This window comes from Lepeophtheirus salmonis, chromosome 7 (genome assembly GCF_016086655.4).
Source record: "Lepeophtheirus salmonis chromosome 7, UVic_Lsal_1.4, whole genome shotgun sequence".
Classification (NCBI taxonomy): Eukaryota; Metazoa; Arthropoda; class Copepoda; order Siphonostomatoida; family Caligidae; genus Lepeophtheirus; species Lepeophtheirus salmonis.
This window is the reverse complement of record NC_052137.2, coordinates 4,830,993-4,857,214: the sequence shown is the minus strand read 5'-3', so window position 1 is coordinate 4,857,214 and position 26,222 is coordinate 4,830,993. Positions and strand designations below refer to the sequence as shown.

Below are 26,222 nucleotides of genomic sequence, written 5' to 3'. Positions count from 1 at the left end.
ATTGGCTACTTCTGTTTGCTAGCATCAAACGGTCGAGTTGTTCACAGTAGAGCGAATAATTGAGCAGGGGGAGGGGGAATCGCTTGAACCACTGTTGTGCAACCTAGAACAGAAAAAAATATCGGTTGTGTATACATCGAAAATTTCCTTGGTCGCTTTCGACCCTTTTTCCCTTCCAGATAGTAAAAATGTAAATATGAGACCTCAATACTCGATGGACGATAATTCACGAATGAACTGGCGAACTGTAATACACTAGAAAAAGTGTTTGTAGTATACACTCACAGACATCTTATTGTATGATCTGATGTGACCAATAATGAATAAGATATACTTGGTTAAAAAAGCGGTGGGAAATACGAAATTAATATATAATAGAACTTGTTAATTTAATTAGGGAGGAAAGAGTTGTACTAGTTGACAAAAAATTCACTTTTTTTGCATATATTTTTTGCGTAAAGTTCAAACGAGTATACAACTTTTGGCATCCATTTTTATAGTGTTGTGCAAAACTCGTCAATTGCTATTCGAGTTTTATGAAGTAAATAAAAAACGACACAAAAAAAACTCGGCGTGTAAGATTAAAAACCAGAGTGCGTCTCGGAACTCGTCATAAGCTTGGAACTCTTCAAAACTTGGGATTCTATGTTTTTCTTTTTCGATCCCATGATAATAATAATTTAATCTTCCTAGATCTACTTCTTTTCTCTGTTAAATTTAGAATTTATGGTTTCCTATACGGAACACTAGTAGATACATGTCGACTTTTGTACAATATGACCTCGTAATCCCAGTTTGTTTTAAAAGTAATCTTTTTTTTTAGACTAGCTGGAATAATCGACACTCCTTGGAATTAGGCAGTTTTTTAAGCACAACCTCAAAAAGTCATCATCCTGCATTAATATAGATGAATGAATCTTTATAAATGCATGAGAGAGGGCCACTATTTAACATAAATTTTAATTGTCAAATTTGATTTTCAATCTACTAACTACTAATTCGTTTGGCATATCCCTTGAGATTTAAGCTTTAATATGATTCCTCTTTAACCATTCCTCTAGCACTTGCAGTATTTGAGTATTATCTTAGTAATTATCATCTACTTCTTTGTTTAAAAAGTAGTTGCATCATAGAATAAACTAATTTATGAGTGAGTCTTGGAAAATTAATTACAAAAACAATTTTGAAATTACAAGTTACAATAATTCTTTTAAAAATATGTTTGTTTTTTTTGTCTGTTGAGTTTTTAGTGATAAAAATTGTTAGGGTGAGTAACAGGAATTCAGACGAGTAACGAGTAAAGCTTTTGATTCCTCGATTATTTTTTTCAGAAAGTCGAAAATGTTCATGCAGCAAAATTTATGTCGCGGCTAACCATTACATTTTGTTTATTGCCAACTATTTTTTTTTTCAACTCATCCTATCGAGGGGAACAGGGGCGTAGCTACGCTGTTAGTGTCGTTCCAGTTGAAAATGAAGGCTTATTGTAATTTTTGCTTTTTCAAATATTTTGAATACTTTATAAACAAGCATGGTAAGAGTTATATGGCGTCGGCATAAAGCATATAGATGTAGACCCCCTCCCCTTCAAATCAACGAATTTATGTCTTTATTCATCAAAATTATACGCTTGTGTAAAATATTTCAAATGTGTAAAGGGGTTCAAAAAAAAATTAGCATAAAAAAATGTCATTTGATCCATTTCCGGCATGGCCCAAAAATGTTCGAATGACAATTTGCAAAAAAAGTGTCCCCAAACAAAAGTAATGATAATCATGCGGACGTCCCTGCAAAAATTACTCTCAGGGAAAATTTTTGGCGGTAAAATGACAAAAAACCTATTGTATAACGACCTTTTCATACCTCTAGTGGCCAACTTGTCTACACATGAACTATATCTTCTTCCCATCCATATTTGAATTGCACAGGGAAACAATTAGGGGGGGGGGCGGAAATTTTTTATTCAAATGAATGGAAGACAATGATCTAATTTATCTATGAGTGCAAAATCCAAATCTGAGCTCAGTTATTTCTTGGAGTCATCTGAGTTCTGAAATATCTAGGACTATTATCTTTCAGTCATTTTTTAACCCTTAAAAAAATCTTAAAACTTATGTAGAAGTGTTTTTTTATCATTAATAAGTGTTTTATTGATTTTGTATCTTGTTCTGAACTCGATATATTTCCATTTTCAGGCTGAAAAATGATTAAAAACGATTCTCTTCTTTAGACTCTTTTAACTCATTCTTGATACACCATGATGAAGAGTATCATACCTTATATTATAGAAAAATATTCAATGTATAATTTTTTTTTTAAATATTTAAAAAATATGCATCTCCAAGGACTTTAGTTTCTATTTTGTAGTGATCCCATTTTTTATTGTGTGTACAAGGAAATAATTAACATTATCATCATATTTTTTTCTGATTCCATTACCAATTTCATGACGTCATACCTCGTAAAAGCAAGATCGAAGCAATACAAGGAACATACGTCTAACTTGATCATCCATCTCAAGAGAGATGATTGAATTCGGGTTCCGAATTCCACGAGGGACAACAAGAGGAGAATTAATCCGAACAAAACTACCAGAATAGATCATTTCAATATTTCAAAATGGAATCACTTAAAAAATACAAAATGAGCATATTTTTTAAATAATTCACTTTTTTTTAAATTATACATTTAATATTTTTCTATGATATAAGCTTAGATATTCCACATTTCTATGTAGTTTACTGTACTCCATATTTAAAAATCCATTGAAATGGAATCAAGAAAATATAAATCTTATTTTCTTTTGTTTTGCTTATATTTGATTTGAGAAGAAAAGGGATTAATAAGGAATACTACTGAGAAAGAGAGGAAGTGTAGTTTGATGCATTTAATCTCTTTTAAAAAAGGCTTTCATCAGTATTTTATTATTTAGATACCTTTCAAAAAGTACAATGGTAATAAAAAAGTGTATACATTTCATATCTAATGAGCTTTAATCGTGGAAGCAGGACCTTAATGAGTTATGTAATGAGCATATATAAAATATGCCCTAGAATGCGTTGGTAATCACAAGAGGTTTTTTTTATTTTCCAAAGCTGCTATCATTATTCTTTAATACTTGAGAAGGGAACATCTAAGTATAAAGTAATGTCTAATGCTTCTACTCATGAATAATGGAGAGTAAAAATGGGGATTTTAAGTCCAAGTCCTTTTTAGAATCGGATTAGAATTGAGGATTGAGATCCGAGTCATTCCTGCCCTTGTAGTAGGTAGATACGAAGTGGGATTCGTGGTTATTTATCTCCTCTCATAGCTGTACACAACTGTTCTAATTCGCATCACAGCTGTTAAGCTGCTCTTCTCCCCAACATTACTTAAATGGACCATGTTCATTTTAAGTTTTTTTTTTTTTTTTTAAATATAACGACAGGAAATGTTTTATGCATTACTGATCGTGTACAGAGTGGTCCAGAAAAACTAGGAAAATCTTTGAAGGCTTGTAACGAACAAACTAGATGGAATAAAACTAACCATTTTTTATTATCTGAAAGCTACAATTAATGACTTTAATTATTTAAAGTGAGATCTGCCTCTCTTGATAATCTCGGCCACACGACGCCTGAATCTTTCCCAAGATTGGGTTTCAATTGTCAATACAGCTTTTCCATTGTACTGGTTCCGATTTTGCACTTTCCCTGGATAGATAGAGTAGCCCAAGGAAGAAATTATGGATTTCCAATAAGATAGTGCGTCTGTCCGTAAGCCAAAAAAGACCGTGTGGTCGAGGTTATCAAAAGAGGTGGATCTCATTTTAAATAATTGAAGGTAATTAAATGTAGCTTTCGAAAAAATATGGTTCTATCACATCTATTTAGTTTGTCATAAGCCTATAAAGATTTTCTCAATTTATCTGGAACACGCTTTACTAATAGCAGTGATGGGTATTGCCATAGAACTATTACCATAGTAGAGTGACTATTGACGCTGTTGTTGAGGTATATTGCAGTGAATAGTGTCCCCAGTTCAGTGAGGGCAACCATCTATATTTATCAATAAAAGCTTCTAGTAAATTAGTAATTTATACAGGAGATATGCTATGTAAGAATTAATATCAATTGAGAAGAAGGTAAAATTGTTGTAGCTCAATTATTATTGATAGATTAATTAGGGGGAAACTATAAGAGCGGAATTAGAACATAACTTAGGAGTTGTTGAGCAAGAGGCAAAGGTCAAAATGTTTTGATCTCAGTAATTTATGCATAAAATATAATCTAAACCGTCAATTGGAAATCTTATTGCTTTGAACAATTTATCTTATACATTTGTTTGTGAATGTTTCAATTGAAACCAATTCTTTTTGAGGTACGAGAGCTCCATTGAATCCAAATTTGAGATCAAAAAACGAATAGATTTGATGTCACCAAGAATGGTCGAGAATACATCTCTCAATTCCCAATTCGCTTTCTTTGCACGACTCAAACGATTGTAATGTTTGCTTCAATCTTGCTGTTGGTCGTTAAAATTGTTTTTACGCGATTGCATTTAAGACGTAGAGATTCGTCCGTTGTATCTTGTGGAAAGGAATAGGAGTGGTCTTTATATACAATTCGGTGTAGGATATGTTTATGTGAATCCTAGAAAAAAAACTTGAAATATGTAAGTATGATCGTTTCAAGTTTTGAATACGTATCCAATGTATATTCAGATATATACAGGGAGCGGGGATCAAATTGTCGCCAAAATATTTTTCTACAAAAAACAACACAAAATATACATTTTTTAACTTTTTTATTGAAAATCAAAAGTATGACGAGCATATAGGTATAGAGTAGCCATTCATTCGATATAATCACCGTTGGCATTAATAACAGCCTCAATACGGCCTCTGAACCAGCCGCAGGCTCTTCTGACCATCTCATTGTCCATGTTGCCGAATACCTCCTTGATAGAGTCCATCAGGCTGGCCTTGTTGCTATGAGGATGTCTCTCGACATAGCCCCAGACAAAATAGTCCAAAGGATTAAGGTTGGGAGAGTTAGGAGGCCACAAATCCTTGGTTACGACGTCATAACAGTTCTCGGTTAACCACTGCATGGAGATTTTGGACACATGGGAGGGTGCTGAGTCCTGTTGCCACACCCAGGGCCTGTCTCCGGCCACCCCTTGGATCCAGGGCAGAACCACCTTCTCCATAACATCCAGGTAGATCTCTGTATTGACCTATAGACCCGTTTCAAACATGTGGGGAGGCATAACATGACCTTCACTGCTGACCACCCCGAACACCATGACCGTTGCAGGGAATTTGGTCTTCATTACCTTCCTCACATGGCTGGTGCAGGTGGCTATCCACCTGTTGTTCTGCTTGTTGACCTTCTGATCTTGACAGAAATTCTTTTCATCAGAGAAAAACCACAACATCCTGGGCTGCTTTGGGTGCTTGAGCTTGTTGAGCAATTTTGTTGACTTCATCAGCCTGTTATCCTTTGCCTTCTGGGTCAAGATCTGGCCCACCTGCATCTTGTAGCTCCTGCAACTTAAATCCTCAGATACACAGTCCCTTATTGTTTTCTCATGGCAGCCCAGATCCCTCGCCATGGCCTTCATGGACCTGGTAGGGTCATCCTCAACCACCTTCTTCACCTTGTCGACAAAGTCGGTGTCCCTGACCTTCCTGTCGGCGCCCTCCTCCTTGGGTGCCCTCTTTATTGTGGCATCAACATCCCAGGTGTCCTCTAGCTTCTTACGGATACGCTGAACAGTCCGTAAATTCACTCCTAAGGTTGAAGCAATCGTTGAATTGGAGATTTCACCTCCATTATTAACCAATGCCATGACTACGCCGGACCTCGAAAGCTCCTCGTTCCACTTATAGCTCTTTATCTCCTCATATGATGACGGCATGATGCTAACTGAACTACGTATCGTCAGCTGACGAAAATAGCTTTCCTATTTGGTAACCGGTATTTTGATAATGTCGTCTTCAAGTTATCAAGGTTTAAAGTAGGCGACAATTTGATCCCCGCTCCCTGTATATTAACTTATTATATAACTGCTGGAAACTTGAAACTTACACACTTGTATTATATTGATTTGAGAGGTTTTGTGTGAGAAAATTAGATCTATCTGTACATGTATAGGTAGCCACGTATCTCAAGCACATTGGCAAATGGTATCAACTCTTCTTCATACGGGTCACAATCCCACAGAGGTGGTTAGGATAACGGGAATAGCTCGTAAGACCATCTACAATTTAAGGGGAGGCCAGACCACAACGAGATCATAGAGAGCTATGAAAATCAACATTTTCTGGGCTAACCTACTCCCCTTCCTCCAGGCAAATTTCTTTGACGGTAACATCGTCTATCAGCAAAATGGGGCCCCACTCACACTTAGAAAATTACTCAGACCTTCATATCGAACAACATTGCTTTCTGGGACAAGAGAATGTGGTCGCCATACAGTCCGGATGTCAATCCCCTTGACTTTTCTTTCTAGTTCCACATTGGGAAGAAGGTCTGTAATCAAGAAAAAGGCCTGTAGTTTAAGAGATGAATGCCTCCTACACGTGGAACGGGCTCCCATGTTCACAAAATTCATTCAGAATACTTGCAACTATTTTTCAAGTGGCTTGTCGACATTTGTGAGTCCAATGGCTGCCGAATAGATTAAATCAATACGACATTGGTTATGTATCAGAAAAGATCCATAAACGTATAATTAAAGAATGGAAGGTTATTTTCTTTTTTCTGTCCCAAATTTGTAAGTTTCATGTAGTGATGGGACAATTAATCGAAATAGGAGAATCGTGTATTTTTTCTGGAATGGCCATCCGGAAAATAATGTTTAATCTGCAATTCCAATTCATTTTTATTACTAGTATTTATTATTTTTTTTTTTAAGTTATGAAGAACAAAAAAAAGTCCTCCCCCCCCCCGAAATTAAGGAATTTTTACTTTTTACTAGTAAATTACTATTTGAAATCTAATTTAATTTTTCAAATTTTTATGCAAAAAATTTAATTTTCCCTGTAAAATAATGTATTTTTAAAATCTTTCTCCGAAAAATTTAATATTTGATTTTTTTTTTTTCTCAAAAATTTTATTTCAGAAATGTAATTTTTAAACTTGATTTGTATAAAAATTTATTTTTTTGAGAACAGCTGGAGATTTTGTAATTTTTTCCCAAACATTCAATATATAAACTTTTGTTACAAAACAATTTATTTTTTGTTAACAGTAGTAGATTTTTGAATTTTTTTAGGAATAACCATGGGTTTTTGAAACTTTTTGTGATTAGTAATGGATTTTTGAAAAAGTTTTATATAACAATATTATATTTGAATAGCTATTCAAAGAAAATAAATTGTTCAATTTTTTTCTTAAGTTTTTAATTTTTGGATTTTTTTTAAAATCCATAAACCTAACACTCTTAGCCCCCCGCTCTATGAAAAAAATATAATCCTGTGGACAACCCTGATAGCAAAATGGTATTTTTTAACTATTATTTAAAATATTGGAGAATTGGAATGGGGAATTTTTACTTGAATCGCATTGGAATCGGCATGAGGATTTGTTTTAGAATCTTCCCATCACTAGTTTCAAATTACCACCCGGTACTACTTCATTGCATCTGTCAAGAGTTAAGTTATTAATAACCTGTCTAATCGGAAGACGAACAACAAAAAAGTCAAGCAACTCATCCCCTGATTAGAAGTATGCCCGTATAATATAACATATATATTTTGAAAGAAAGCACTTTAATTATTGAAATGAGCACGATAGATACAATAAGTTTGTATACCACCAAGATTAGTTATAAATATTAGGGTATTCTGTATAAGTTTGCCCGAGCGTCATACTTTCTCTTTCTATCTCAAAATTGGAGACAGCGACAGAGGATAGTTGAAATTCAATGATCGCAACCTCTTAATAATAAAGAAATAACTTCGTACCAAAGTTATTTATAAGTCAAACGTAGGAACGGGTTATTCGGTTAATTAACACTTCGAAGGGTCACACGAAAGTAGATGCAAGGTCTCATTGTGTGGAAGAAGTTGTGAGTTTGGTTCTTATGGATTATTCGTAGGAGGAAAGGGGTGAGTTCTCTCGGAGTCCATCCGTTAACTGAGAGATGAAGCCGAAGGAGATCATTTCTAATTATGTAAGGGGTATTACGACTTTTTCTTATATCTACCATGATTTACCGGAATACTTTGCATGGTAGTCGTAGGGTGCAAATTCGTACTGGTGGTTTTTTCTTCTTGGACATCGATGAACTCGGTTAAGAGTGAATTCAAAGGCTAATTAAAATATTTTTACCCTTAGTTTACAGTCTGTAATCATGTTCCTTATTCAAACTTAATTATTTGCTACCTAATAATAAGTCTTAATATTATATTACATTAAATATCATTTGATTTTATAATGATTTGATCGGTTATAATTGCTGGAATAAGTTTACAGGTAGAATTATATAATCATAGGAGATTTTATTGTATATATATATAAATCGAACAAGGATACAATAATACTAAATAAGCAATTACTAAAATATAAATACGTTTAAATTAAGATTCTTATTTAAAAGATATGAACAAATCAAATTTTATCAATTAAGGCTAAGTTTACAGTCTATAATTATGTCCTCTGTTCAAACGTACTTATTTGTTTGTTACCTATATGAAGTTGTATTATAATCTTATCGATCAGAATTGTTCGAATAAATTTCTACGTTTTACCCGGAACAACTGTCATTTCTGACGATTGGGCAGTCTATCGCAACCTTGGGAATGAGTTAGATATGCCACACTTTACTCCTTACTCTTTGTACTTTATATGTACTTTTAAATACATCTATAGAGTTCTTTCAGACTTATCTGGACGAGTGGAAGTGGCTCAAGGATATTCGTCATTTTTATAAAAACTTGATGACATTATGAGCCAATGTAATATATGCGGTTATTACATATTTTTCATTGATTTTTTTAAAGTTCATTTATGATTCACTTTTTGTTTCCTGACTTAGTAGATTTGATGCCATATATATGTTCTTCACAATGAAGCCCATTACTTTAATCCCAGAAAAGGAAGAAGTATATTTGAAATATCGTTCCCAAATTTGACTTTTTCGATAGCTTTGGATCAAAACATTTTCTTTTGGAAGGATTGCGAATTAAACGAATTGGAAATTTGGACTGCTTTAATTTAATGTTTTTAATTTATTTAAGAATACTTCTTTTCTGTATTTAAGAATTCCCTTCCAAACAATGAGACCTTCCATCACTTTCCTGGGGTAGTTTGATATAATTAGATATGATCTCCGGCTTCATCCCTCAGTCAACGAATGGACTCCGAGAGAACTAACCCAATCCTCCCTCCCCCTCCTCCTCAGAATACTCCCATAAGTGCCAAATTTACAACTTCTTCCACAAAATGAGACCTTCTATCTACTTTTGTAACCCTTCGAAGTACTAATTAACCAAGATCATTTTCCTCCGTCAATAGTTTCCTCGTTTCGCTTTGCGTCATTACGCTTGACGTATCGAAGTTTTTTCCTTATTATTGAAAGGTTGCGATAATTGAATTTGAACTGTCGCTGTCTCCAATTTTGAGATAGAAAAAGAAAGTATGGCGGGTGGGCAAACTTGTTAAGGATACCCTAATATTATTATTTTTGATTCTAAGATATGTGTAATGATAAAAAATTACATTTTCACAAAAAAATATGGTATAAATAATTTATTACTCAACAAAATATTATTACCCAACACTGACTAATAGTAATGACCTAAATTATAATGTTAAGGGAATTACATATTTTTGTGCCTACTATATAGTTATTTATTGGCATGGCGTCCGCAGGATTATATATATATATATATTTTTTTTTTTTTTTTTTTTGGGGGGGAGGCTTGATTTTTAGATATTTAAAAAAAAAAAAACAATTTTTTATTATTTTATTTTAGAAATTTTAGAAAGAAAATTTTTGGAAAGAAAATTTTAAATCTTAATTTTATAAAAATAAAATATCAAAATCCCTAGCTATTCAAAAAAATAATTTTTTTGGAAAAAAATATTTAAAAATTCAAAGTTGTGGACAAAAGATTTCTAAATTTGAAATATTAATTTTTTTTTTTGAAATATTACATTTTTAGGAGACACAATTTATAGCTATTTACAGAACGTTTTGCAAAAAAAATTGAAAAACTCAATTAAATTTCAAATTTTTTGAAAAAAAATAAAAAAATATTACATTTCTAGTGAAAAAGCAAATATTCCTTAAGTTGGATGCGGGCTAGAGGGACGCCCCTGATTTGTATTGAGATTTATTCGTTATTGGATCGACCTAGATTGAATTATATTTTGCTTTCTCTCTTCAGGTTCAGGTCCACATATCTATTGTGAATCTATGTGTATACATATACTAGTATATATAAAGTGATAAAAATCTTGTGTACAATAGGCATGTTAAAAACATAGACACCGAAAATAAATATGGTAACCCTGACAATTAGAAAAATGTTTAGGAGGAGAGAAGAATAATCCTCCTGATGTTTAATTAGATCAGCTAATATCACCAATGACAAGGGAGGAAGGAGAGAGAAAAATTAACTAGGGCATTCACTAGAATTACTCTGATGTCGATCTTCAATTTTACTCTAAGTCCAACAAGGATATACAATGATAACTCCGCAATACAATCTATTTAGGAAGTGATGTTCACTACTTTGGAATTAAATAATAATAACTGCTGCTAAAGACAAGAAAATTCCTTATTCAGATTACCATGTCCAAAAAAACGGGCCAGCTAAAAAATTCAGTGGATTTACGTCACTGTATATATACAGTATGTCAATAAATTGATGTTCTCTTTTTTAATTTGCCGCTTGCATAAAAATAAGTTCAAAAATGAAAAAGGGCATGAATTAAAAACAAAAGCAGATGGTTTTAAAGACTCTTAAAAATCTGTATCGATCCAAATTTAGAGTAAGGAAGCAAATTTTATGCAATTTTTATTTAATTGAAACTTTCAAATAACTATTAAGAAATATGATATCACAGAATGGTGAAGTAGCGCTTCTCAAGCACCCGAAGGAGTGTCATAGGCCAACATGTGGCTGGGGAAAGCAGATTGAGGTCGCTCAGAAAACAAGTGTGAACGTGGAAGGAAGAAAATCCCCTTTTGAGTGTTGTAAGAATAACCATCGCAAAAATATCATATATACACCTATACGTGTAGACGGATAATTTGATGTGGTAACCTTAAGTTAATTTTTTCTAGAATCATATGGACTGATATTTCTCCCTAGACCCCGATATTTTCTCTGAATAGCTATGGATTTTGGAATATTTTTTCAAAAAATTTAAAATTTCAAGTTTAATTTTTGTGTTTTTTTTTCAAAAAAAAATTATTTTTAGTGAATAGCTATAGATTTTGAAAATTAGTTTCAAATATATCAAAAACAACCCCCTCTCCCTAAAAAATCCTGCAGACACCTGTAAGTTGATTTTTTCTAGCCCTTTTGGCCGATATTTCTCCCTAGACCACAGTTGGAAACTGTGGACCAAAATATCTACACATGATATATTATATTTCCTAAAAATCCGCTATCTTTAAGTCTTTGAAATCGGATCAATACAGATTTTTTAATGTAGACCGATTTAAATTAGACACCGGTCCAGATCAAAGTTGAACCAGATTTGTGAAAGTTATAACGAATTCAAACCGGTCTATGAATTTCCAGTGCTGAATCTCAATACTAGTATAATTTTGTAAAAGATTTTACATTAAAATTTAGGATTTGCAATGCCTGTCAGCCAAGCCCCACATTTATTATAGTTATTTAAGCCATAAAACAAGAAAATGATAATTAAAACCTTCAATCACAATAGGTTTGGCCTTTAAGGTCCTTTTTTTCAATCACGTTTTTAGAGTATAGTTCCAATTCAGAGCCAAATTTTGATATGAAATAACTATATAGAAAAAAAATTAAAGGTGATATTAATTAATAAAAACATTTCAGCATTTGAAACATAAATGATTTATTAAGTTATCTCGGATACAATTCCTACAAAATGTGTCTAATCATACAAAAATCAAGTAAAATGATGGTTCATATTTGGAAGCTAATATTTGTTTTATATTATATTAAAGGTAAAACTAAAGAAAAAACCTTAGACTACAACTTCAAAAGATTTGCTGTCAAAAAAAAAAGAAGGTTGATTTTGATTGATTTTTTAACTTAAATCTGCGTATTGAATATTTAATAAATAGGTAATAAAAAGGTTGCATGAAAAGTTCCGAAATAAAATATAAATTAGTCGATTAGATGACTTTGTAATAACTAATTAATACTGTCAAATACATTTTATATAAAACTTATTTAATTGAAGTTAATCTTCTTGGCTCCAAAATACTAATTAATTACTTATTACAGTCACCAAGGGTCTATTCAAATTTGAACAATTTGAATTTTAAACTTTAATGAGATATAATTTATTAATTAATAATTGAATTTAAACAAAATGAAAACTATAAATAAATGTGTGCCTGAGCTCTCTTAATCATTAATGTAGCTGCCTTTAGTGGCAATAATGACAACAAGCTGGCGGTATAAGGTCTGGCACCGGCTGCAGATGTATTCTGCCATGGTGTCCCAGTGCTGGCTGACAGTGGCTTTAAAGGCATCTGTGTTTATTTGACGGATATTGGAGGCCTTCTCCTCGACATGTACACAAAATGTGTGGATGAGAGGGTTGGTATCAGGGATACAGGGGGCCAAAAGTGTCAAAAAGAGTACTCAAAAGATACTTTTAAACTCTTTTTTTGCAACGATGGAGATTATTCTTTTGTATTTTTGGTGTCAGAAGTGACCATTGCACACGCACAAAGCTCTTTGCAAACACTTCTTTGATATATATCTGGAGTATATTGTGTAAAACCTCAGATATCTTCCATGGTCCCACATGAACTTGAGCGGATTGGCCTGGGCAGGTTCTTTTTTTTCCTTCGTGTCCAGTTTGTTCTTGTTGAAAGACCCCTTCTTCCTCTCCAATGTTTTGGACTTGCTGACGTCGTAGACGGGGGTCCTGGAAACGCCCAATTGCATGCGGTGTGTGAATAGAAATTCTTCGATCACGTTCAAATGTCATTTTCTCGACTTGTATGTTAGTAAGAGAGGTCAGATTTTCAGTTCAATATTACATTGCTTATAACTTGCTTAAATAACTCTTGGATACTGGGAAGAAAAGGTTTTAAATTTTTTGAATTCTTAAAATTAAAAAAAAAGAAACTTTATTTACATATTTTCCTTTATAAAAATGTTATTGGTATCAAGAGTCTATGGGTAAAGCTTATAATTTAATAAGGCTTACCACAAAATAGAAAAAAAAATACAGATAAGATTATATAAATCATGATTTAAGAGAGAAAAAGCGGTGGGGAAGAAAGTTATTAATTTTCTTAAGTCTTCTGTGTTTATTTTAATTTAGCTTTTATAATTAAAAAAAATAAGAACATCAAATCTAAACAAAATTTTGTCAAAAATATTGACGATTTTGTAAGAATTAGTGATTTGGATTCCTCAATTATGACTCGACTTGTACTTAAAGCCGTGTTTTGAAGACTTGGAACTTGAATTAGACTTCAAGTCATATTTTGATGACCTTCATCTGAAGTTGTTTTAACAAAAAAAACAAAGACTGGAGACTTGAATTAGACTGAATAACTATGACTTGCAACTCTTATTGGACTCGAAATCTATTTTATATTAAACTCAAAAAAGCTTTCACATTTCAATTAACTCAATACCATGATTATGAACTTGAAAATATATGCTCAAAAGAAATCTGAGGAGTTGATAAAAATATTTAATGACTTGAAAATGTAGGCAGATATTAGAAATTTAGACTGGGGCATTCCGATAACATCTTCATGGACGATTCCTTATTATGCATAAAGGAATTTCATAACCAAATAAGATTTTTTTTTTTCTACTTTTTTTAATGTTTTCTTTTTACTACAGAAATTAATTTCTGGTTGGCTTATACATGGGACTTTGATTCCCCTTATTAGTTAGATATTTAAAGTTAGCCTCCACACCTCTTGGCCTCTGATCTATTTTCAACTGCATCACTGCTATGAAAATAATACTTGCAACACTAAAAACAGGCTATTTTCTAATATTTTACTTGTTTGGCCCATATGAGATCAAATGGCAAAGTTGTGCCCAATTCATGTTCTGCAGTTCTATCAGTCCATGCCTTTCAACAATTTTGGTTTTGGTTCTTTTATATACAGGCTCAGTTTGGTAACAGAGATTTAAAACAAGGGGTGTCGCTAGAAAATTTGAGCCCAGTAAATGATATTAAACACAAACAAGGCCACAGTTACCTCATACGTAGTGCCCCAAGTTCCAGAAGAGCCCCGAAAACTAAGCCTAAGATAATAGTTTTCAAGGTGGGGCCGTGAGGGGAGGCTCGGGAGGAGGAGGTGAGGGTGTCAGTAAGATGAAGAATTGAGGATTGCTTTCAGTCTACACATACACACTACACATGTTTTATATAAAGGGTGCCTCAGCTAAAAATGTATTAGTGTAGGGATTTGATATGGTAAAGTTTGGTAAGCCCTGGATTAAGAGATATTAAACTTATCTTACTAAAGGGACCCGACAAGCTTAGTAGCGGACCTGGATCTATAATCTACCCCACTCCTTCCCTCTTATATTTACACCGTGTGGTACCTAAAACCACTTCTACAGAATATGAGAAGCCCTTAGCTATTTGGAAATCATTTACAACTGTATCACCCTAGCGACGTAAGAAAATAATTAGAAAACGCTGTAATTGCTAAAAAAAAAAAAAAACGCAGAAAATTGACTTATTTGTTAAATCTAATTTATTTTTGTAAAATATATAATATTTTTTTTATATATTCTAAATACGATCAAAAGCAGAATAACTGAGACCGATAAGCAATATATTGCGATATCGGTTCGACTTTTTCGGTTACGGTTCTAGCAGTTAAAGAACCGGAACCGATAAACCGACAAGGGCACAACCTTAATGCTAAGTTACTTTAAGTGTAAGCTGCTCAACCCAAATCCTACCGTTACGGACTTCTTGAATGACTCATGATACAATTCAAATGTATGGGCACAAAAAAATATGGTTATTTCTAAATTGCTACCAGCAAGGAAATTTCTTGTACAAAAATTGCAAATTTGTATAATCCTTCTATGTACTTGCCCCCCTTCTTATAATTTTTTGTGTATATATGAACAATATAGTCTAATCTAGCTATTTTATTGAATTATAACCTAATTTTGTCTCCAAAAATGAGCTCTCAAATAAGTCATATTATCCACATAAATAAGTATGGATAGGTATAAGTTGAATTGGCATTATTCTAGCCCCTTCTGATTCTTCAAAAAGCCCGATTCTTTACAATTCCAATTCGTCAGTACACATTTAATATATATGAAGTTCATATTACAAATTGTAAATAAATAAGATGATAGACCGAGAGTAATGAAGAGATAAATTGCAGTTGATATAATTGACTTATTTGGCTTACAAGCAAATGATTTTGGGCCTTTTTTCAGTTTATTTTTATAGGAAAGGTTGTGTGATACAATAAAGTTAATGACTTGATAAGTATACAACCTTGTTACTCTGTTAATTACTTTAAATATCAAAAATGTCTTGCTCCTGCGATTTATTGTGTTGTGCCCATCCACAGTCCGTTCATCTAATACTCTATCAACGACGAACTTAGAATTCTCTCGATAACCCACTCAGCGGTACTGGAGTGTATTTGAAAGTGCTAGGTCCAAACTACATAGTGGTCATGTCATAATCACGCAACCTTATAATTTTATTATTGAACTGTTACACTCAGTGTACAAAAGTTCATGGTTCAATTACCACTGGTTCCACACATTCTATTTGTATCTCATTTGTGTTGATTCGCTTGGCTCAGCAAAGTTATTTCCATATTTTTAAAAAGGTTTTGATCATTGAGTTCCAAATTGCTGCTTATGCTGTCTCCAATTTAGATATACAAAAAGAAAATATCGTGTGGAGGCAAAATTGTAAATCATACACAGGGACGTATACTACATGTCCTCCTGGTATGTAAAAATAAAATAATCCGAAAATAAAAGTCATAATCCATACTATTTGAAGAATGTATTGAAGGATAGCAGCTTAGCGTTCATGACGCTTTATTCAGGTTCAGCAGTTCTATCGGTCCGAGTCTCGGTTCTTTCATTTCAACGCTTTCGGTCTCGGTTCCGGTCTTCAGTCTCTATTCTTTTTTCTACAGACAGTTTGGTAACAGACACTCTAAATAAGAGGCGTTACTAGAAAATTCGGCCCAGGAAATGACATTAGATACAAACAGGGCCACAGTTACCTTATACACAGAATGCCTAGTGCCACAAGTTCCAGCTGGGTCCACGAAAAATAAGGTTGTTAAAGACAATGTTTTCACAGTGGGGGACCGTCAGGGGAGGCTTTGGGGCAAGAACATGATGAATTGAGGATTGCTTTCAGTTTTGTATAAAAGAGCTTCAGCTAAAAAAGTATTAGTGTATTAGGGGGGGGGGTGACATTGTAAAGTTTGGGAAACCCTGGATTAAGAAATATAATAGTTATCTTATTATAGGGCCCATAAGCTTAGTAGTTGACCTGGATCTACTCCAACCCCTTACCTCTTTTATTTACACAGTTTGATCCCTAAAATCACTTTTACAGATCTATAAGAAGAACTTAGGTATTTGAAAATCAGATACAACTGTATCGCCCTAGCGACGTAAGAAAATAATTGGAAAACGCTACAATTGTCAAACAAAACTCAGAAAATTGACATGTTGCTAATTAATTTTTTATAAATAAATACATATGTACATTGTGTTTTCTTTATATATTCTATTAAGGAACATAAGCAAAAGAACCAAGACCGATAAGAATATATTACTTCTCGGTTCCGGTTCTGGTGGTTCAAGAACCCAAACTGCTTGAACTGCAAGACCGATAAAGGCACAACCTTGAATCCTACTAATTATATAGTAAGGATATTTAGACTGGAATTATCCTATGTCAACCTAAATTCCGTCTTTCTCTTCAGAATTAGCTGTGATGTAAGAAAATCTGGAGTGAGCATAAAGACAAGAGAGGTAGAGGAGAAGGTCGGATGGAGTCGACTCTCTGAGCTGAGTACACCTCATCTACAATCAGGGTGACATTCCTCTCTCTTCTGCTGAGGCCTTTGATTCTGGCTTTTAGATACGTGATTGATGATGACAGTAGCCCAGACTCAACAATGACTGGAACAGCAACTCTTTTCAGGTGTCTTGGGGTTGGCAGGATCACCAAATTAGATGAGCAGATCTACAGATAAAGTCCTGAGCTCACATTCTCCCACATGAGTGCGGTTGAAAGAATACAAGGTGAATATTTTTTAGCTATTGGTTTGGTGAAGAGGAGAGCCATTTCCTCACTAATGAAACGGAGCTTAGAAGCTTGTGTCAGTTCAATCTCTGAGGAGTTGAGAAACTTCATTAACTTGTTGAGAATGTCTTCCCAGGCTTCTATTTGATTCAATTCTTCTTTTGCTCCTAGAAAGGAAGCCAAATTGATGGCTTGAATCACAGTGTTGACCTTGTCTTCTGAGGTGATGTGTGGTACGTCCTTTTTGTCAATCAACACACCATTGGAATTCATGTTTGCGCTTGCCCGGTCCTGCTTAGAGGAGTCCTTGCTCAAGGTTAACAGAAATACAAAGGTATACATAAAGCGTGTACGACTGTTATTTGACTTCCACCACGCTTTTAATGTTGACGTCATAGTAGAGGAGTGGTTGTGGGTTCTGTCAAAATCTGTTTTTCTTGCCCAGCAGTCGGTACGATACATTAAATTGAAAACTCTATCAATAGTGATGTCATAAACTATGATTGGTTGCATTTTTTGTCAAAATTTGCCTATCTTACCCAGCAGTCGGTACAATACATCAGATTGAATATAAAAAAAATAAAGTATTTTTGGAAAAAATTCAAAATCCACAGTTCATCTAGAAAATTTAATTTTTGGAAAAAAAATTCAAAAATTCATAGTCATGCATAGTAAATTAGTTACCAAACAAATATTTAATTTTTCACAAAAAAAATAAATCAAATATAACATTTTCTAGTAAAAAAAAAATTCCTTAATTTGTGGGTGGCTACAACCCCTTCGGACGACCCCATGCGGACGTCTTTGAGTTATTTACCACATTTAAAATATTCTTTCTATGAAATAAATGTGCCTTCAATATACGGGGATTCCTAGAGAAAGAAATATATAATACTTTATGTATGTATTGTATATGGATTTCACAAAAAAGATTTCTAGATTAGATGGAGAAATTGTAATACTATAATGTTTACTTATATCTAAGTCCAACTCCATTTAACCAATTAAATTAACATTAAAAACTGTTGTATATATATTCTTTCAAAATCTCAAGTACCCCGTGGAGTGCATCCAAGTACTCCAAAGGTAAAAAAATTCCAAAAACAAAGCTTTCCCACCCCAAAAATTATAATCCTACAGACGCCCCAGAATAGTCAATCAGGTTTTGAATATAATTCTAGTTAGGTAGGAAAGAAGTTCACTCCTCATAAATGGTAATAATAATGTCAATACCTTAGGATAAGAAAATTTACACTTCAGATTACCAATTCAAAAAAAAAGGCCTGCTAAAAAAATAAAAAACACACTATAAATCACTATAAATAATTATTACAAATACTTTTGATAATAAAAAAAGAAATACTGTACAGATTGTCGAAAAAACCGTTCTCGTTTTTGTATGCCATATTTTATGCACCTCTAACTATGACAGGGGCCTTTTTACTCCCTTTTACACTACTCCCTGCTTCTTAAAAAAGATCAGGTAGAAAAAATTATTTATTTTTTTAAAGTCCTAGGGGTTATTTTTTAACTTTGTTTTGTAAATAAAAAAATAACTAAAGGATTTCGTCAAAAAGTATTTAACTTTTTGTAATGAGGATTATATTTACATATACCAATCATGAATATACGAATGGGATAGTGAAACCTCATTTTGCCTTAAACAATTATCTATAAATATATACACATCTTCGGATGTATATCCCTCTCATAAAAATGGTTTTAATCTACTCTAATAGTTTAAATAATAACATAACCAAAAACATTTTAATAAATTACTTTGCTTATATACATAATATTAGCCTGTTCCGAAATGATTGAGACAGGTCGTTTGAAGGAAAGGGAGAAGAGTTAGCTACAAAATTAATTCCACCACCATGGATTTTCTCCTGAATGTTATGGTTATTCCAAAACTAAATAGATAATGCCAACATAGCACATTTGACAAGTTTCTCCATTCGTAGTGGAACATGGAAACTCACAATTTTCGCTCGTACTTTTTGATACGGTACAAACTGGGCAAAGCAGTGTTTGAGATCCCCTATCGTTTACCCTTATGCCAGCCCTAGTCGTGCAGCTATCTTTCGGTGGGCTGGTAAAATCCGGGGTGACATTTTTAAGCTCAAGAAAGGTGCCTCATCAGGACATCCCCGGGAGACAAGGACACCCAACAACATCCCCAAGTAAAGGACCTGGAAAAGAACGAACCCAAATTGATCGTTTGAGAGGTCTCAGTTGAGCTTTCCCCACGGCCCTCAGTGGCTTTTAGAATCCTGACTGATGATCCCTACTTCAAAAACCTCATCAGCGTGTGGGTTCCCCCATTCTCTCTCAGGTCAACAAGGATGAGTGTGTAAAGTCCTGAAGGGCCTTGTTTAGGCTCTTACAAGACCACGGGAAGCAGTTTTTGGAGTACTACCTGTTTGTACGGGGTGAGTCCTGGTTCTTCTCCGACAGGAGCCAGCGTAGGGATGTCTGGGTGAACACCATGAAGACCTTACACACGGTGTTCAGCGGCTGATGAAGTTAGTGAACGAGGAGGAGTTCTCCAGGAAGTTTTGAGAGTTGGACGTGATCCAAGCTGTTGCTGTGATATGATTGAGTACTTTTTTAAACTTTTGAATGTAATTTTCTGTCTTACTGGGGGAGTCTTAATCATTTAGGAACAACCTAATACATATATATTATGCATGTTACTAAAAAATAAAATAATTCTATCGACATGCATGCAAATTCAACCTCCCAAAATGTAGATTAGATTATAATGTATAGGGTAGTATTTTTATCACTCTATACAGAAGGAAATGGTTTCATGCCACACAAATGTGTCTTTGGTGTGGCTATATTAGGATATATAAATGAAATGCTCATTTTGTGTTTTAGGTCACATTTCATTGTTTGCATAAACGTACCATTAAAACAATTAAAATTTCGCATGCCAGTCAGACTTCTTATAGCATTGTTACGACCACCAGAATATCTCTCATCAGGTTAAGAAGGTATCATTAGGCATGGAACAACAGATACCTTGAATAAAGACGGAATTTTTCTTTCTTCCAAATGAATCTTTTTTTTAATAAAGAATAGTTTTTCATGTCTGTATGAATTTATGTATGCATAACAAAAGTATATCTTAAACATCTTTTGATCTTTGCAGCATGTCCACGTATACAATGAGCAATGTTTATGGTATGTCAAAATGAATTAAACCTCGTAGGCGTTTTGTATTTAGCATGAGGGGAGCACTGGCTATTTGTTTTTGTTAGTGAGGGCTCTAGAGATCTTTGTACTGATCAGTAGTAATGTTTATATTATTTAAATATTAATTATTTGTATTTATGGCCTTAATTTACATTTTTTTTCTTGCATTTTTGATCTAAATTTGCGTTTTTAGGTAGAAAATGTGTATTAGAGCAATCGTTCCATAGTAACTACCCTGATTACACTCTCTCTAAGTTTTTACCTCCAAAACAAGAGAGCTCTGTTTCTTCGATTCCTCACCCCCATTATCCATTTCCCCTCTATAAATATTAATTTTATCCATTTTTCTTTATAATGCTCCCTACTTTCTTCAGCTTTGGGATCAGAGTTATCGTTGATTCAATAGTCAATAGATTCAAAATGCTTGAAATTTGATACTAATTGTACCATTTTTAGCATTTTGGCCAAACTCACAAGGACCGTAGGCAATTTTTCTGCATACTTTGTAGTCGTTTAATGTTTTTATCAGGGCTACGACTCTAGTATTTTTATGTGTCACCGAGTCCGACTTCAATAAACATTATTATTTTTAAATGAAATGTTTTATAACCAATATTTGTACTATTGAGTCCTTTGAGTCAATATACTTTAAATATATGTTTAATTTTCAGATATAGGTAGTTAATAGTTATATTTAGTAAATAATTGTGCTATGTACAACGAAAATATTTGCAATATAAGATATTTAATTAGATGAACAAGAAATGAAATGGATCAAAATATATCTATCGCTAGTACATTAACAAGTTTCGGAAATAATTTCGGTACTTGTAACTGATTAATTGGTTTTTGAAAGTTAAAATTTTTTAGGAAAATAAATTTGAAAAATCCATTGGTATTCACAAAAAATTTCCAAAATCAACAGCTGCTACATAAAATTTCAAATATTAAATTTTACAAATCCATAGTTGCTTACAAACAAAATGCGAAAATTAAATTTTGTGGAAAAAACAAGTGATAGATTTAAATTAAATTTTTTGAAAAAAAAATGAGATATTCAATTTTCTAGTACAAAGCAAAAATTCCTTAATTTGGGGGGGGTAAGAGACCCTCATGCCCACCCTTTCAGACGGCCCTTAACATAAAAAGGCGTTAAATATGCAGCAAAATAAGATGAAAAGATTGGCTTCAAAATTTCCAGTAACTGAACCAACGGGTGCGGCCAAAAAAATCTTTACTCTTTCAATGTAAAGCTTTATGAAGATGTATTTCAGCAACCAATTGTAAAAGGGTATGTCAATAAAATAAAAATAACTAATTGGATGTCTTGACCACCTTAACCATCGATGTAGCTCCTCTTGGTAATAATAGGGGCTACAGAAGGTCTTCCACCCATTGTGGAACATGGCATTCCAGTTCTGGCTGACAGTGTCCTGGAGGCTGTTGATATTTGGAGGATGGACAGTGCAGTCCCTGGACTCAACATGTACACCAAAGTCTTGATTTATTAAGTAAAAATGAAGTGTAAATATTTTTTCGCTACACCCAGTAGTATAGTTAAAATATTAGAAAAAAAAATTCAAAAATCCACAGTTCACAGAAAATCTCAAATATTAGATTTGTCGAAAAAATGTTATAATTGTTAAATTTTTTGGAGGAAAATCTCACAGAAATCCTTTAACTTTTTTTTTTTTAAATATAAATTTACTAGTAAAAAGCAAAACTTCCTTTGGGGGTGAACATAAAAAGGCTGCAAATTAGGCATCCAATCTCCAGAAGGAAAATTGTCAGCCAAGTTACAGGTCAATGAACTAATATAGTTGAAATATTCATTTTGATGTTGAGGAAGTTGAACATCCCAGGAAAGTACTCGTGTTAAAATTGGAAGGGTAGGGTTCAATAAATGAAACCTTTGTTTGGTTATATATGGTTTTATTTTGGTCTTTGTGTATTTTGATTAATTAAAGATACATATAGTGTAATAATTCAACTCATTTTAATGAGGTAATTAGAAAAGTGATTAACGACCATTTATTTTTTTATAATTCATTGTATAATATTTTTAGAGTAAAACTCCACTTGAATGAACTTCGATAACCCCCCTTCTATAATCATTTATTAAAGAAGAATAAAAACCGTTGTTTTTTTGGGGAAGGGGGGGGGAATTGTTATTTGCAAATCGGTTTGAAAAATTAATTAATATGTGCATTTGATACAATATGATACTATATTTTCATTGGTTTCTTTTTCTTTAATTACAATAATTAATTATTATTTATAATTAATGAGAGAATATTGCTATACTTTTTTAATCGATAGTCCAGTCAAATTCTTATAGAATATAAATATTTTTATTTTGGGAGGAGAAGGGGAAGGGAGTTGGTTTTTTGAATTTTTGAAAAAAAAATCAAAAATCCTATCCACAAAAAATGAAATTTTTTGGAAAAAAATTTATAGTTATTAAGAGAAAATTAATTTTTCTTAGAAAAAAAATTTAAAAAAGTAAACTTCAAACATTAACTTTTTTTGAAAAAAATTTCAAAAATTAAATGACAAATATTTAATATTTTTGTAAAAAAGTTCATTCATGTAGAAATTTTCATATAAAGTAAATTTTTTGAAAAAAAAAAATCAATAAATTAATTTTTTTTGATGCAAAAATTTAAAAACTAAATTAAATTTCGAACGTGAATTTTTTGAAAAAAAAATAAATACTAAATTTTTAAGTAAAAAGATAAAAATTCTTTAATTGGGGGGGGATACATCCCCTCCCTGGGGACGCCCCTGTGATGAAAATTTTTGTTATTATAAAAAATATAACAATAATATCGGTTGGTACCTGCCCATTCTATAGAAATGTCATTATTTTCTATTTCAGTCATATCAGGCTAAACTAACATTTAAAGGAACAAGAACAAATTGTGTAGTAAAAGAATTTCCTATCTTGAGATAAATGGCTTTGAAGTTACAACCTCTTGCACTACGTACAGGGTGTAGAAAAAGTACTTTGACCTGCCACTAATTAGTCATTAAAATACTCATAATTGATCAGAATTATGTTGTACATAGAAAATTTTATTTTATAATATGTTCTACTATAACAATGTACATTAATTATGAATCCGACCACCATTAGCCTCAATGACAGCCTCTAAGCACCTCTGCAACCCCTTGTACACATTGGCAACGTAGTAGTTTTTCATAATCCTCCACTGCTGGTTAACAGAGATCTTCAGGTTATCAATATTCCGGTTGCGAACTTTGCAGGGATTCTTCTCAATTTACCACCTAATGGAGTAATCCAGTGGATTCAGATCTGGGCTCTGAGTAGGCCAAAGTTTCTTGGACCAGAATTTCATTTTGCTACCCAACCACTCTTGTACAATATTAGCATTATGGCCCAAAACCTGTACTTATGAAATACGTACGTGGTGGCATGTTTGACTTCTTCATGCTCTTGGAACACCATCAAGTAGACAACCGTGGGTAACCGGCATACAACAGGAAACAACCAAATTGGAGTCATTTTTTCTTTACTTGATGCCACGACCCTCAACATTATCAAAGGGGCTGATGTTTGGTCTTGGTGACTGTCCTACCACCCGATCATTTTGATTGTTGTAGATGGGGTAAACGGTAAAGGTCTTTTATCAAAAAAAAAAAAAAAAAAAAAAAATACCCGGTTGCAGTAGTGCTTCAGATAATTCAAGAGTTGTTGACATTGCCGAAGACGAAGTTCTTTTTGACGATGAGACAGGTGTGGCCTCTCGATTCTTATAAGCATCTTCATTGTTTGGTTGACCTTAAAAAAATTACAGTTATAAAGAGGATAACCTTCTACAGTTAAAATAGCATTAGTGCATAGAAAATATTATATTTTTATTTGAATTCATTATATTATGCATTTTTTAAACAATTTACACCAAAAATAGACAATAATGCTTACTTTAGAGCTAGAAGTTAGCACTATCAACAACGGGTTTTTTCTTTTCTAATTACTAAACTCACTTTAAAACTTACAAAAATATCAACTCTATAAATAAATGTGTATTTACATATCTACCTATATTATATTCTAGGTTGGTTTGCAATTGCTCAGTCTTTGGATGATGAGAAGTATATCCTACTTCTAGGTGGTTTCAAGGGAGAAGACGATCCTCAAAAAAAAGTACTTATATACAACAAGGAAGATGGAAGGACACTTAATTGCCTCAATTATGCAAATGATCATATCGTTGAGGGGAGTCTGGGAGCCATACTTATGGGACTTGATGATGAAGAAAGAATATTAGTGACTTGTGGAGGAAAAGGACCAGACAATGCAGGAAAATGCTTTCAGCTGAATGGAGGTACATTTATCTAATATATATATACAGAATTTCAAAAAAGATACTCTGAGTGGAGTTGTATGTATTTTTTCGAGCCGAGTAGATACGGATAATTGAGCTTTGGGCTCGAGTAATTTGTATTTTATAGATGTATAAACTTATACCCATTTTTTGGATTGCCTCCGGCAACCCTGTTGAGGGTGAGCGTGATACACAAGCAATGTATAATTATATGTGATGTACTTGTAAGATTTGCTTGCTCAGATCTCAAAATATATCATAATGTCAGAAAAAAATATGAACTAATTCGTTTGTTCAGTCATTACTTGTGATATATACACCAGAATGGGATTTTTGTAGAGCACGGAGAGAAGGTGGGAGTATTACTGATTGTTATTTTGTTCTACAAAAATCCCACCCCTAGTATTCATCAATACTAATACCGAAAGGGAAGGATTTAAAATAATTTGTCAAAAGTGTTAGATATATCATGAATAGCTGGTTTAAAATAGGTACCTGTAAAAAAATAAAGATCCAAATTCTTTTTTTTTTACTCCCAGGATACAAAATTTTGTAGGTAATACGGTGGTATAGTTATTACTCAACCCCTTTCCAATTATGGAATTCTACAGACCTTAAAAAATCAGACAGAATTGTTATTCCCACATGAGGGGAATATCAAAGGAATGACTGCTGAAAAAGAAGGAAAACAAAAGGTCAACGCTCTTATTCCTTTTGAATCAAAGGGTTTTTCTATTCCTATTAATAAACAAAATAAAAGTATGTATAAAAGTATTTCAACTCCATTCCTTCAAGAGGCAAATAAAGATATAAAAGCTAAGCTACATGCATGATTATTCCATGTGTCTAGAATTCCATGGTATAAATGTCACATCAATAGTTTTGTAAATCGTCTGTATTTTTTAGCTGGCCCGCTTTTTTTGGCATTGCTAATCTGAAAAATGAATTTTATTTTCTTTAGCAGCTGTCATTATTATCTAACTTCCTCCCCTACTAAATTCAATTATTATTCAAAACCTGATTGAACAATCATGGGTGCTCATAAAAGACAGAGAGTAGCATTAAGGATTTGTTTCAGAGTTATAATTGTAAGTCCTTTTTGGACTTAGAGTAGAATTGAGGATCGACATTGGAGTAATTATTACCAATGTCCTTGTCGATATATTTCTCCCCCTCCTCCGTTGTCACAGCTGATTGTAACTAATCTAAGGTAACGTCA

General features: G+C 33.0%; 1 protein-coding gene across 2 annotated transcripts in view; it reads left to right on the top strand.

The window, feature by feature from the left end:
• LOC121121349 (uncharacterized) overlaps positions 1-26,222 on the top strand; it is a 72,629-nt gene that overhangs the window by 5,039 nt on the left and 41,368 nt on the right. For both annotated transcript variants that reach the window (XM_040716238.2, XM_040716239.2), the window contains exon 2: positions 24,734-25,003. In XM_040716238.2, coding sequence (XP_040572172.1) covers positions 24,734-25,003 — 270 coding nt within the window. The remainder of the gene's footprint in view (positions 1-24,733; positions 25,004-26,222) is intronic.